The sequence below is a fragment of the Sciurus vulgaris genome (assembly GCF_902686455.1).
Source record: "Sciurus vulgaris genome assembly, chromosome: 1".
Lineage (NCBI taxonomy): Eukaryota > Metazoa > Chordata > Mammalia > Rodentia > Sciuridae > Sciurus > Sciurus vulgaris.
Genome location: NC_136461.1, coordinates 6,340,323 through 6,355,345, shown reverse-complemented (window position 1 = coordinate 6,355,345; position 15,023 = coordinate 6,340,323). Strand labels below are relative to the sequence as shown.

Genomic DNA, 15,023 nt, shown 5'->3' with positions numbered 1-15,023 from the left:
GTCCCCCTGTGTAGTGGTGGCCATACACCTGGCCCCAGAAACAGAGCATGGGACCCAGCAGGCCCTGGCTGCAGGTCAGTACCAGAGATTCCAGCGTTGAGGAGGCAATAGTCCATGGCTGGTGGTCAGAGCATGCTGGACTTCGGGAGGTCACACAGGGACACTGATAACTTGCTGCTTTTGCTCTGGTCCTGCCAGCCCAGCCCACAGCCCAGCATGGTGGCAGGGACTCTGCTGGGGCGGGTTTGCCTGGCATGTAGGGGCAGGTGCAGGGAAGAACCCAAGGAGGGTGCCCATGCAGATGCCCCTGCTGAGGTTGGGACCTGGGTGGACAATGGGTGCCAGTGACTTCCCAGATGTCCCAGAGAGCAGAACCAAGATGACAACAGCCAAGCCGACATCAGGAAACACAAGCGGCCAGCGCGGGCCAGAGCTTTCGCCCATTCCACCTGCTCCCTGGGTAGATGCCAGGACCCACAACAGTCCACCTTCCTCAGCTGCATTGGAGCCCAGCTGTCTCTCCTAGGACAGAGGACTCAGGCAGCCTTTGACCAGGGGTGAGGCGATGCGGGGGAGGGTGCACAGGGCTGCCTGTCACCGCCCCACAGGTGGCAGCATAGGGAGGGGAAGTCCTTGGCATGGTCTGTCCGCTATCTCCACATCGGTAGTAGGTTGGGGCGTCTCTCCTGTTCATGTGCACCTGACCCCCAGCACGTGACTTCCATCGGAATAGGGCCTTCGCAGATGTAATTAGATATGATGAGGTCCTCTGGTTAGGGTGGGCCTACATCCACTGACTGGTGTCCTTCTAGGAAGAGGAGAGGACACAGGCAGACTCAGACGTGGAGACCGGGTGGAGATGGGGCTACCAGTCAAGCAGTACCGGCCGAAGGCAGGGAGCAGAGACCCCTTCAGAGCCCAGGGGGAGAAGCCCTGCCAGCAGCTTGAGTTCAGACCAACGGGTCTCCTCGTCCTGGGACTTGGCTACGGCAGCCCCAGGGAAGGGTCGCCACGCTTCCCTTTCCCCATCAGACTTCGTCTCCGCCCCACCCAAGCCACTCCTGGTGAGGCCACTGCTGACTTCCTGGTTGTCAAAGCAGCTGTCAGTGCACTTGACCTGCTATTCCTTTGTCCCTCTTGAAGTTCTTTCTTCACCTGTCACACTGGACACCACTCCTTGGGTCCACTCCTCCTCCTCCTGGGCCTCTGGTCTCTAGGAGGGCTTGGCCTCATCCTCTCGCCTGGCCCTCCCTGCTTAGTCTCAGTCATCTCATGCAGGGCACAGCTTTAAATGCCACCTGTTCAGGGATGACTCTCCCACTGACTCCTGTCCCAGACTCCTGGCTTACGGGCCATCAAGATTACTAACGTGGCCCCTCGACCTGCTCTGCCCTCTGGCCTCTCCATCTGGCTAGCAGTCCTGTCCTCACCACCTCCATGGCTCCCACCCTGGCCCAAGCCCAGTCACCTGGTCAGCCATCATGGCTGCCACTATCGTCCACTCCTACACAAGACATGAGCCACCTCTCCCCCGACTAAAGCCCAAGGTCGGGGCTCTGTCTAAGTAGGTCAATGCTGGTGGCTCCAACACAGGCTCCTCATCCCATCGCGGGCCTGCAGAGGGGCTGAGGATGCTCAGTGTCCCAGGAGCCGACCATGTCAACTGTGCCTCACCAGGATGGGGGAAGACCAGAAGCCAAGGGCCCTGGCAATGCCTCAGTTTGTATCTGCATGTGGGGGGTGGGTTCTCGTCATTGACCAAGAGTGTCCTGGTGTGACAGTTGAAGTCTCCCCCCAGATTCCAGCTCACAGGTACAGTACCCAACCATATTCCCATTCTTTCCTGCCCCCCAATCCTTAGAAATTTTCAAAGGAGAAAAATTATAAAATTTCCAACTTCCAAGCAAATGCAGAACAGGCAACACCTAGTCATAGGATGTGTGTGTGCCTCCAAGACCATGTCAGCAGAACCTTTGAGCTGTGCCTGGATCACCAAGGACTAACAGGTCAGCCCCCAGTGCGCCAGGTCTGTATTCTGTATCGGTGCAGGGACACACTGACACACTCACGAGCTCACGACAGCACTGGCAGGCCTGATCCCAGAGGGACCAACAGTCTTGGTGGACAGGCGGTGATGTAGGCCCATCAGTTCCCTCATCCGGTACAGAATGACCTTAATTCCACCAGCTCCATGACACCTCTCTGCTGGGAGGACAGAGGCAAGGCAGAAATCCAGGGGTCCCCCAAAATCTTAGGTCCTGGCAGAGTATGCTCAGGGCTCCCAATTCCCACCCATCTCTGCTCCTCTGCCCATCATTCAGGGGACAGACTTGGCTGTGGACTTACGCCACTCATTTGTCACCTGGGGAGATGAACTCATAGAACTCACTCTCTTGGTTTCCTAATGCAGGTCTAAGGTGAATTCCTCAGGAGGTCACCTGCTGGATGCACACCTGGCCCCCCTGCCAGGAAATGCCATGACCTCAGGGCACTGCTCAGGTAAAGATGGAACAACCTGGAAGCCTGCATGCAGACATGCTGTCCCATTCGGTTGTCAGCTCCCTGTTACTCCTCAGAGGATCAGGAGAGGGAGGAGAGGGAAGGCTTTCAAAAAGAAAACCTTAAGAGTTTGTTCATGCCTGACTACCCTGGATGTTTCAGTATTTTCCAAAGACTGAAGAGGGGGAGGAGGAGGACAAGGACCAGGAGAACCTGCAGGTTTGGCATCTATGAGACAGCCAAGCAAATGAACTTCACCCCAGTGGGGGCCTCACCCACTGCTCACTTGGCCTGCAGGGTAGGGCTAAGATTCAGGGTGCCAGGCCAAACCTGCCCTTAAAGACAGTCGGGCCAGGGGTGGACGGAGCTTTCTGGCCCACTCCTTTCCAGAGGTGGGATATGCAGGCAAAAGGGACCAGTGAGGCAAAGAGCCCAGCATGGGGCCCAGCAAGGGCAGACAGTTCTGGAATGCCAGGACCTCCTGCTAGCACAGGCACCCAGCCAGGCAGACACAGAGCCCTCCACCTCCCCACCACACACAAATGACTTTCACACGGTTCAACAAAAGCCACTCCCCTTTCCAATGGGGCACGCAGAACTTGCTGTAGATGCTGCCTGTTTCTGATCCACATGCTCCTCCCCCAGTCGGCTGACACAGTGAATTAACAAGCCACTCTTGGGGACAGTGTCCAAAAGGAGCCTCTAGCACCAGGAAAGAAAAACCCAAAATCTATCTAAACAGTGAGAGGCCAATGGCTTTCATTTATCTGAGAGGATCCAGTACCTGCAAGGCTGCAAACCCCAACTCAATAATACGCTGGCTACCATGCTGGAATTTGGTCAACTGCAGATGAAACCTGGAGGCAGGATAATCAAAGATAAACAAAGGCCATTCAACCATCTATTTGTTCATCCATCACACATTTATCCAGTCATTCATCCATTCAACCAACCAATCATCCATTCATCCATCCATTCATCAATCTATCCACCCACCCACCCATATTTCATCCATTCATGTATTTGTCCATTCATCCATCTACCCACTCATTCCATCCATCATCTACTCATTCCATCCATCCATCTGTTCATCCATCTATCCATCTACTCATTTCTTTTGTCCCTCCACCCATCCATCCATTCATTCTATCTGTCCACCCATCTATTCTTTTCATCTATCCATCCATCCATCCATTCCATCTGTCCATCCATCTACTCATTCCATCCATCCATCTGTTCATCCATCCATCGATCCATCTACTTATTTCATTTGTCCCTCCATCCATCCATCCATCCATTCCATTTGTCTGTCCATCTACTCTTTTATCCATCCATCCATCCATCCATCCACTCCATCTGTCTGTCCATCTATTCTTTTCATCCATCCATCTATCCATCCATCCATCCATCCATCCATCATCCATGAGGCAATGCCAGATGATCTAGCAAACTCAGGCTAGAATTTCTCATTGAACCAGAGGCAGGTGAGAGTGGCCTTTGAGTGTCTGGGGGATACCTGAAGATATCTACTTAAAGACATTTTAAATCTGACAACTTCATAAACTTGTGGCCCAAGCCCAAATGGGACCACAGGGACATGGGGAAGGCCCTGCCTGCGACAAGCAGGTAACACTTACGATCGAGTCCATTCAAGTAGCGCATACGGATCTCACAGTGGCCCCAGACGGCGCTCACTACAGGATACAGTTTTTTGCCCTTGAGTCCCCGAAAAGCCACTCCCATGTACTGTCCATCCACAATGAAACTCAGGGTCCCGTCGTCCATGTCCAGGGCCACAAGGAAGGAGTCAGGGACAATGAACGTCTCGTCTGGCTCCAGAAAGGCTGGGTACGTTTTGCTGGGCTGGTTCTTGCCATCATGGTAGAGCCGGTTCCGCCCCAAGTCCCAGCCCCAGGACTCGTGGTTATTCCCCACGAGGGTTGTGTACCCCACGGAGTGCAAGGGGGCGTCCGCTGTGGCCACTCCCACCACGGCATGTGTGCCCCGCTGTCTCATGGCCCACGTGATCTGCCACACGTGCAGCCCGCGGGTGTAGCCAACTTTGCCCCTGATGGCGTCTGTGCTCTGGGCCACTGGGTGCCGGTGGAAGATCAGCTTGTCGTCCTCCTTCACAAAGACATTGAGCGAGCGGTCATCGTTGTTCCAGGAATGCCGCAGCTGGACGTCGTAGGACACGGGGGGCATGTCCAGCAGCAGGTCCAGCCGGGTGGGCTTGCAGTAATCCAGGCCCTGGAGCTCCTGCTTCAGGGGCCGGTATGCAGGGTCCCGCATGTCCACAGTCTTGATCCCTCCGGTGACCTTCTGACCCATGTTTGCCCTGGTTTCACCTTCTCGCTGGCTCCCAGGGCAGACGCATCGATCTCCGGGCCTTAGCTCCACTCTTCTAGTCGGGCCGGGCAGAACTCCTAAGGATGGTTGCCAGGAGACCTCCAAACGTTGGGGAGCATTCCGTGGCGTCTAATGGATGCAAAGAAAAATAGGAGGCTGGGTGAGCAGCAGGGCTGGGCGAAGGGCAAGTACCTAGGAGAGGCAGCCGCCTGTGCCAGCACATCCGGGGCCAGGCGCCAGGCTCACACCTGACGAGGGGCAGCCGGAGCCTGGGCACAGAATGAAATGTCCCCTGTCCCTGGGGCTATGCTGTCACGAAGGGAAAGGGCTCTGCTCTGGAGATTGGGCTTGAGGGCCAATGTCATTCTCAATGAGTTGGGTAAGTTGGAGACAAACAGGGGACACCCCCCAGGACTTCATCGGGGTCTCATGGGCAGAAGCCCAGGCAGTGCAGCCCAGAGCTGGCCGTGATGCAGCGGGCACCTTCATGGTCAAAATGAAGGGAGGTGTCCTATCCTTGCCTCCTACGTAGAGGGGATGGCAGAGCCCAAGGAGCAGCAGAGGCTGTGGTAGATACCAAATCCCAGCCTCCCCCTCTCTCTTCCAATGCAGCCAGCCACCTGGGACAGACACAGGAAGCCTAGGACGGCCTCAGAGGAGCCAGGACACAGACGGGAAGCTCAACCTGGGGGGCGTGTGCACTTGGTGGGCAGGAACCCAGAGCCTCCTGGTGTCCCAGTGGGTCCTTGTCCACCCAGACTGAGGAACCAGCGTGCTTCCTCAAGGCCCTGGGACAGGTCCCCATTCAGCGGAGGCGCGGCTCTACCTCCCCCTGGGTCGCTCTGAGCCAACAGTTGGAGGACTGGCTGCCCCTTTTTTCTGCCCCGCCCTAGAAGCCAGAAGCTGGAGCCAGGACTTCACCCTGTGGGTCTCAACAGCCACCCTGGAGGAAGTCCAACTCCAGGGGCCTCTCCCTCGCCAGCTTCACTGTCCCCTGGATTCCTTAAGGGACACAGAGATCTGCATCTGTTCCTGCCCTCTCCCTTGGCAGCTCAGGAAGAGCAGCAGGAGGCTGAGGGTATGGGGCTCCCCACCTCTCAGTGTCCAGCCTCTGACGAGGGGAAATGACTTGCTCTATTGGGCTCCTGGGTCTCACTCAAGAGCCAAGTTGCCTTCTGCCATCAAAAATCTCCTTGGCCTCTAGAAGGGATGCTTGGCTGCTGGGTTTGGGGGACAGAAGCCTAGGACCAACTGGACAAGGTAGGAGGTGGGCTTCTGGATAAACTTAACAACAAGAGGTCAAGGAAGCTGGGCAGAGGCCATTGGGCTTGGCCACTGGGGACAGGGTCATGCTGGGTCACTTGTTCCAAGAAGCACTAAGGTGCCTGAGGAAAGGGGATGAAGAGAACACAAAGGGTCTCAGCGTGGGGAAGGCTGCCAGACACAGGGACATCTGGGGAACACAGAGTACTGGCCTCCTGTTTAGCCCCAGGACCACAGGACCAGGAGATGGGCAGGATCTGTGGTGGGACGAACCTGAGCTGCCTCCCTCTCAGCTGGGAAGAGACCAGGTGGGGCAACAGCCTCGGGTGGCCAGGCCTCCTGGAGGCTCACTCTCTGCAGAACATTGCATGCAAATGCTGGGTGGCCCCAGGTCCTTGCCTTGTGGGCAGGTGGCATTTCTCACCTTCCCTTCTTGGTGTGAGAGAGAGGGCTCCCTCCATCCTGGTCATGGTCATCTTGGAGACAGGCTAGGCCTGTGTCCAATACTGACAAGGCCAGTACCTTGGCCCTTTCTGAAGCTGAGGGATTGCCCTGTTCCAGAAAGATCTGTGGATCCTGTGACTTTGCACACTGGATCTCCAAAGGCAATCCCCATTTCAAGTTTTGAGGGGCGGGGAGAGGCTGGGTTCGGAGGTGCACACAGGATTTTGCTGCTGATGGCCTCTGCCAGCTCCATCGTCACAGCAGGAAGGATCTTTCTGGCAGATCTCACTGATGGGGGACCTCCCCCAAAATACACACAGGGACAGGTGGGCGGGCAGAGGAAGCTCGGGGCAGTGAACTTGGCCTTGGCCTTCCCTGAGCGCCCCCCACCCCTCCCCAATCTCCACCGGAGCATCTTTCAGACCTGGGGGAGGCCATCAGAGGTGTCAGAGCTGCACTAAGCAGGGCACAGAGGTACCTGCCCCAAATCTCTGGACGCCCCTCTGATGGGTACCCATGACCTCCATGCCCTTGGGTCTACAGGACCCCATAGGGACAGAGGTCAGTTCCCCTGGAAGAGGAGGAGGAGGAGGAGGAGGGAACTGATGTCCTAAGAGAGAGCATTTTACTGCTTCTTGCGGCCAAGCAGCCCATGGACTCTGCCAGCTCTATCGTCACCACAGGAAGGACCTTTCTGGCAAGTCTCATACACAGGGACAGGTGGGAGTGCAGAGCAGGCTGTGGGGGGGGGGGGCGAGATGCTGGGTGGCTGGGGGAGGAAGAGTAGGGGGAGGGGCTCCCAACACAGCAGGGAAATGGGTGGGAGGATCACGCAGGGAGGTTGGTGCCGGGAGAGGCGGGGGTGGCGTGGGGAGAGATGAAGGCCAGGTAAAGAGGGAGGGGGTTCCACGGTCCCTAGACCTGGGCCTGGACACACAGAGAGCCTGGTTCCAGCTAGACGGGAGACCAGCAAGTTTTTTCTGTCAAGGGCTTGATGCTCTCTAAATGTTTGGGCTTTGTGGACCAGACCACCTCCGTGCAACCACCAGCTTTGCCACTGCAGCAGGAAAGGGTCCAGGAAGGTGCATAAGTCAGTGACCAAGGCCTGCTCCAAACAACTTCAGTGTCCCCTTCCTGGGAGTCTCCAGGAGCTCTGCTGGCCACTTGCCCACCCTCCCAGGACTGCAGGCTGGCAGGGCACATCCCTGGCCCTGCCTCCTGAGGCTCCCAAAGCCATGCACTGTGTGGTGGCCACTGACTAGAATTCACCCTTGACTTTTCTGAATGTCCACTGGCTCATCTGTATCTTGGGAGTCACCTGTATGTCACGGGCTTGCCTAAAACTCAGTGGAGACAATGTTCCAGAGAGGGCCTGGTGCATTTTGCTTTCGTTCTTATTTTCTAGAATGTGCTCCATTCACTGAACAAAGATCACTGTTAACCAGTCTTCCTGGTCACCGCACCTGGCGCAACAGGTAGACACTGCCTTCTGGCCACAACCCAAGTGCATGGACTGCTGGGCTGGAACAGACCAAGGTTAAGATCTCTTCTAAACTAAGGGTCAGCAGACGTCTTCTGTGCATGGCCAGATTGCAACTATTTTGGGCTTTCCAGACAACATGTAAATAAATGGGTGTGGCCATGTCCTAATAAAACTTTAAGAAAACACAGCAGGCTGTGGTCCAGAGCTGTTTGTGGATGCCTGTTCTAAACTTGTGTGCAGCTTCTGACCCCTGCACCAAAACACCTGGTGTTAGCTCAGGATGGGGTGGGGTGCAGCACCCACAGCTGGTGAGTGACAGGGATGCCCCTGGGCCTGTGCAGCTCCTGCTCTTGCTGGGCCAAGGCAGCTCCCCTGGGCCAGGAGGGAGTCCAGTGTAGGCACAAAACTGCTGCAGGAAGCGGGTGGCTCAGCTCTGGGATCGCCCGCTTCCTACTGTTCTGAGAAGTAAATGCAGAAGCACAAGCCTCAGAGAGCCCAGAGGTGCCACAGGAGTGTCAGTCAGGACCTGGGGTCACTGAGCGAGCTGATGACACATCTCCGGGAGGCGGGAGGACTCAGCCTCATCCCCAACCAGAAGCCAAGCCACAAAGGGTGTGCAGGGTGCGGCCCTGTGCTGCCCTGCGGGGCTGGAATGTGGGAGCAGAGAACAGAGACCGTCCTGTGCTGTCACCTTGCCCATGAGTCATGTGCACGGATGCATGCCTACACTGGAACACCCAGGTGCCTGCATGCATGCCCGACGCGCACACGCACGCACATGCCCCACAGAGTGAGGGGCGGTGGCTGTGGAGGCGACTGGCCAGTGGCTCCTGCTTCTCACTCCCTTAGCAAAAGTTTCAATTCCCAGAGGCACTCTCTCACGTGGCCAGCTGTCCCCTAAGAGGACACCTGCCCGCTCCTCCCCTTGGCTGTCTCAAGCTGAGGCAGATTCCTGGTCCTGTGTGTGTGTGCACATGAGCGGTGTGAGTGTGTGTCCGTCACGCTGAAAGGGGTGGCAGGAGGATGTGCAGACATTCCGGCCAGGAGCGCCTGCCAGCACTTTTCTACAGGTAAAACCAGATAAAGCGAAGATCAAAAGGGGTCAGGGTTAACAGATAGCCATCAAAGGGCGGCTGGGTGCTCGAGGGAGAGGATGTCCCTCACGCGATGGTCTGAGGGCCAGGGGTCGTGACGTGGAGCCGCCTCTCTGGGGTCTAAGTTCTAAAGCCAACGCCAGTGGTGGACCGTGCGTGGCAGGCTACTCAGGCAGCCCTGTGGCAGTGGGCAGCTTGGCAGCTTCCTCACGGGCACAGTGGGCAGGCATGCCCCGCTGCTGACTGCAGGTCCCTCTCTTGTCAGCGATGTTCGGTGGAGTTAGCGCACACCGAGGGACTCTGGGGTGACCCCAAGTCTACGGGTGGGGTGTGCGTGGGGCTTCCGTCTCTCAGACTGCACGTCCCTCGCTCTTCCGAGCTCCATTTGCCACCGGCTGCTCCGCCAGGCAGAGCAGGCCCCAGCTTTGCTGTCACAGCCGGGGGAGGAAGAGGGGGACCGGACCCCAGTACTTAAGGCAGGCACCGGAGGGAGGGGCAGGGCAGGCGGAGAGGAATGCAGAGCAACCGGGCAGGACCACAGCGGGCCCAGCACGGCCAGAGGGCAGGGAGGGCCGTCTGCCCTTCAGACACTGGTCCTCCAAGCCGACTGGCTGTCCCCCAGAGGGACACACAAGGAACCCTGAAGAGTCTACGCTTATTCCCAATAGAGCAAAGGAGGTCAAGAGCTCTGGACTGGGGGGGCTGCATTCACACCAGCCCCCCAGGCCCTGTGGCTCGACGGCACTCCCACCCACCCGCCGGCCTCGCCCGAGTCCTTACTGGGTCATAGGTCCGTTCCTGATTCAGTGAAAGGGGTGCCCCTCAGGGGCAAAAGCCTTCAACCCGGTGTCCCCAACAGCTGCTGCCCAATGCGGGTGGCTGAGGTGCGAAGAACCCCCCAGAGCAACATGCCTGTAGCGGGTGGACAGCCTGGCTTCTAGGAAGTGAGCGTCCCAGGGCCTAGCCCTCCCACTGCCGCTGCACTCAGACACTGGCCCTGCCAGCTGACCGCCATTTAAGATGGTCTGGCCCTGGGGCCAGGGGAGGCCTGCTTCAGAGCCGGCGGCTGGGCCACAGCTCTCAGTGGGAAGGGAGAAGAGAACGTCACAAACCAACTCCCCTCGAGTCTCTCGGGCTCCTCCAGGTGGGCTCTTCTCTCCCCAGGAGGGGGCTGATCAGGAATTGGCAGATGAAGAGGAAGGAAGATTCAGAGGGCAGGAGGCCCCGGAAGTTCACTGAACCCTAGCCTGGGGCAGGGGAGCCAAACACACCCCCAGGGTGCCCTCGAGGGGTCTTAGACCTGGGCGGGCAAGGGCACCGGCCTTACCCGCAAGCCTGGAATGGCCCAAGCCAGCCCACCCCTTTGAAGAGGGAAGGGGCTGGGGCAGGGGGACCACCTGGGAACATGTAGGGGAGCACTGTGGGCACACTGGCTGGCTGCCTCACCGTGGGAGCATTAGGGGATGAGCATGCAGGGGACGCCTGGGGGTTAAAGAGCTGAGTAATGGGATGTGGGGAAGCCCTCCTTCATAGGTGTAGGGAGAAGCCATCTGGAACGGGCTTCCTGGTGCCCTGGTGCCTTAGGGCAGCCCCTGTCCAGATGTCAAATATCCATCTGTCGCTCTTCTGGGGGTCTTGTCTACAAAACCCCACAGCTCTGCACAGGGCACGTGGAGGAGGATGCTCAGGGCAGCGTGAGTCCCACCTCATCCACAGCGGGAACCGCAGCCCAGGGGGACAATGAGGCAGCCCCTCGTTCTCACGGCCCAGTGGACCCTGAGGCTGTTACTTATTAAAAAGTAAACTTCAGAACCATGTACAGAGCAGGAGCCCACTGGACACACCAGAACTGAAAGATTCTTTCTGAGCAATTTATCGGTTTGTAGACACCAAACCTTTCACAATGGCGGATGGGAGGGAGACAGATTCACTTGCAGTGCTTCTTGAATTAAAAACATTTTTAAAGTGTATGTCTTGCCAGATGTGGTGGCCAAGTCTGTAATCCCAGCGACTCAGAAGGCTGAGGCAGAAGGATCGCAAGTTTGAGGTCAGCCTCAGCAACTTAGTGAGACCCTGTCTCAAAATAAACAAATAAAAAGAACTGGGGATGTAGCTCAGTGGTAGAACACCCTGGGATCAACCCCCAGTACAAATAAACAAATAAGCGCATATATTACTTTGGTAAGAAAAATGATAATCTGGTGCACAAAAGAGAACCAGAGGCTGAAAACGTGGACTTAATACACTATATTTACAAGAACGAGTTGTCCCCAAAGCAACTAGCCTCTCCGCCCACGTCCACTCTTACACAGCAAGCACAGGGTAGATGCTGAAGCGTGACCATCGCAAATGCTTCCCCAGGGCCACACACAGCAAGAGCCTGTCTCTGATAGAGGGGCATTTAAAGTAAAGGAGAAGACTCTTTGGAAAGCTGCAGGGCCATCCCAAAGAGGAACATTACTTCCACAACAACTTCTCCTAAGACTTGGGATGACACGATCTCAAAATCACAAATTTAATCCACCCAGGAAAAATGGCTGGCCCGAAACACAGCTGCTCGTCCCACAACACAGCCAGGTGGCTGTCCCTCAGCTCAGCGCCAGGCAAAGGCCTGACCAGGCTGCGCCAGCAGCCATGATGATGGGGGGGGACTGAGGGCCCAGAGGGAGGTGGGAGGGGCAAGCCTTTCAACACCGCGGCACCTGATTCAATGAAGCCACAACCTGGGGACCTCAAGTTCCCCAACTGGTCTGCAGATCACTTGGCCCTGGAGTCCCACCTCTACTGAAGGCCATCCATTGATTCTGTCATTTGTCTACTTTGTTGGAGACGTCCAGGGTGAGGGGACAGACTGGGCGGGGTGGGCAGAGGGTGCACGGAAAGGCCACCAGCGAGCCCGGCCGCGGACACACCCCCTGCTAACGCGCAGCTCCCCCTCAGTGCACCTGACCCCAGAACAGTAAAACCATTGTTTTGACACAAGAGGAGAAAGATGAAATTCAGGATGTGGGACAAGGTGACCTACATAAGGCCTCCTTTCACCTGAAGATCAAAGCCACTTCCCCGCCTCACCTCATGCAGCAGTGGTTGCAGCCCAGGATTTTGCAAGAGAAACGTGCCCCGAGCAATCTGCTATTATATCACAGCAGCAGCCTGGGCCCTGCGTGGAAATTAGGGTTCAGCTCTCTGGCTCTCGTGGGAGCGCGTGGTACCACAACCTGCAGGACTCGGCCACACGGCTGCAACCCCCGCCCCACCCCGAGCACCCTTGAGCAAGGATATAAAAATAAGTCTTTGCACCTAGAATCAACGAAAAAAAAAAAGTCTGGACCCTTCTGGAAAGTTCTGACAAGCGATTTTGGAGAGAAATTCCACACGGTCCACAGCTCTAGCCTCTGACCTCAAAAGACCAAAAACTGCACCTGCCACAAACACCTACAGAGGACCCATATTACTCACGGCGCTGTCAGAAAGGGCTCGATCGGTTGGGCCAGGCCCATGGGAAACCAGCTTGACACTCATACAGAGACTGATATTGAAATAAGATGCTCTGGTGGCAACCTAGTTAGAGTGGTGAGGGCCACAGCCTGTGGCTCCTGTGGGCGAGAAGCCCCATTCCCGAGGCCTCCAGAGCCCCGCGGAAAGCTCACCCAGGCAGTGGCAGGTGTGCTCTCGTGGCCAGTGGGATAGTCTAGACTGTGGACCACGATGCTGCCTGGCTGGGCCCGGTAGGTGTCTGTCCCAGACTGCGCCTGCCTGGTTCACACAGGACCTGGGCACTCCAAAGAGCAGAAGCAGCAAAGCTGGAAGGGTGCAGCTGACCGCCAAGAGCTGCAGGGACACAGGGAAGATGGTGCCTTGTGGCCCCCACCCCGCCAGCTCCCAAGGGAGGCGGGAGCCGGGGACTCAGGCAGACGTCTGCAGCCCCCTGCCAGTTTGTTCCCGCAGGGAGGTTCCCCGGACCTCCCTCCTGCCTGGCCTCCTACAGGCTTCCCTCTCAGAGCTACCTGGCCAGAGAGGAGGCCCGGACAGCAGCCAGGTCAGCCACAGCCCCACAGGAAGGCAGCCTCTGGCAAAGAGAATGGATGACCAAGCCCAGGCTCTGGGGCAGCCAGGCCTCTTACCATGCAAGGTTGCTTCTGCAAGTGGATCATATTACTCCACTCCAGGGAGAAGGAGCAGGACAGAGATGGGGAGAGGCGGGGGAGGACCAAAGGCCTTGGGCTCTGAGGTGCACCTCACCCCCTGCAGACCCAGGTGGAACGCTTAAACCTCCTGGGGGTGGGCCGTGAGAGGGAAGAAGGACACCATTCATGGTTTTAGCACAGAGTTTGTAGCTAAAGCTCCTGACAGTGTCAGGCACACAGCTGGAGCATAATACACGCAGCTCCCTGCCCTCCTCCCACTCTTCATACCAAGGGACACCGGAAATCCTAGAACTCAAAGGCCAAGTGCCAGAGCACACTCAGCAGGGAAATACCAGGCCAGCGAGGTCCTGGGGTCGCCGGGGTGGCAGGAGTCGCTCAGCCCATCAAGACAGCAGCTGGCGAGACCACGGGCAGGTGTCCTGCTGCAGGGAGGTGGGAAAAGACCCTGACCACACACCCTCGAAACTCCCAAATTCAATCAGGCCGACCCCTGAGGTCAAGAGCACATCCGCAGTGGGAAGCAACTGCCCCCCTGAAAGCACATTGGCAGGAGCGGTTCTCAAAGGGAGGACGTCAACAGCAGTAGCCTTGCCCAGCCCCACAGGACCCTCTGAACCAGAGCCCAGGCCAGGGTCGGGCAGTCTGCAACCTAGCGAGCCCTCCAGGGGCTGGGTCACCACCCCACTTAGAACCACGGGTTTGAAGGAATCAGATCTCAACACTTTAGGATCTCAAGTCCATACTAAATGAGAACTACCAGGCTTGGATTTAGTCCATGTTTTTTCTTTAAACTCCTTTTTCTATCTTGATATGAACTCTTTCAGTGTCCTACATGCTTATAAGAAATCTAAATTCCAAAATATTAAAGTGTAAATTAAAGTGCCCCCCCCCCCCGCTGCCTACAGGGAAGCCAAGATAGGTGCAGGTGTCTGCCGGGCCCTTCTGACCTTTATCCAAGTGCAGACACAGGACAGCTGTCTGTTCGTGGCAAGGGTCACAGAATGCACAGAGCTTCTATGTCGTAACTTTTAAGCCTCATGGTTGCCTGGAAGTCCACTATGGCCATTATGATTTTGGTGGCGTGCCTTCACAGATGGACACCTGAGCTGTGAGACTGTAGTGATCTCCAGGTGCAGGGAGTTAGGGATTTCCTGGTAACAAGATGGCCTCAGAGCCAGGTCCTTTATTCAGTTCACAGCCACCCTGGAAATCTCAGACCTCAGAACTCCTCACCCCACTCCCCGCTTTAATAGAAAGAAATCAAACGTCCAGCTAACCTCCCTCCGGGCTTCCTGGTCTTTGCACCTGGCTGTGGCAGTCCCAAGGTTTCTGCAGCACTAGTTGGACTGAAGTTTGTCAGCTGGACCTTGCCTGGACCACGGCCAATGAACTTGGAAAGGGTCCTGAAAGGAACGGACAGCACATTGACTGGTGCAACCTAACTGCCACTCCCAGGTGGCATTTCACGGAACTGAACTGGATGCCAAGGGAGAGGCGGATTCTGGGGCCTCACAAGCAGCTGTTAGAAAAAAGCACTTTAACTTACTCCTCAGCTACGAGAGCATTCAAGAGCTTCTACGTCCCTGGCCTTCCTCCTCCAACCCCATCAGCCTGGAAAGTCCTGAACATTCTAGAGGGGAGAGCCCCAGCAAGTCCAAAGGCAGCAAATAAATTAATCCTAAATTTCCAGGCAAGATAAAGTGTTCTGGGGCCAGGTTTCCATGGCACCAGCTTGTCATCTGC

The 15,023-nt window shown here is 56.7% G+C and overlaps 1 protein-coding gene across 6 annotated transcripts in view; it reads right to left on the bottom strand.

Annotated features, from left to right (window-relative positions):
- SPSB1 (splA/ryanodine receptor domain and SOCS box containing 1) overlaps window positions 1-15,023 on the bottom strand; it is a 61,001-nt gene that overhangs the window by 5,312 nt on the left and 40,666 nt on the right. For 5 of the 6 annotated variants that reach the window (XM_079144721.1, XM_079144723.1, XM_079144725.1 and 2 more), the window contains exon 2: window positions 4,137-4,977. In XM_079144721.1, the coding sequence (XP_079000847.1) occupies window positions 4,137-4,830 (694 nt within the window). In that variant the 5' untranslated portion in view covers window positions 4,831-4,977. Of the gene's footprint in view, window positions 1-4,136; window positions 4,978-14,826; window positions 15,020-15,023 lie in introns of all 6 variants that reach the window. The other variant, XM_079144722.1, reaches the window with a different exon arrangement.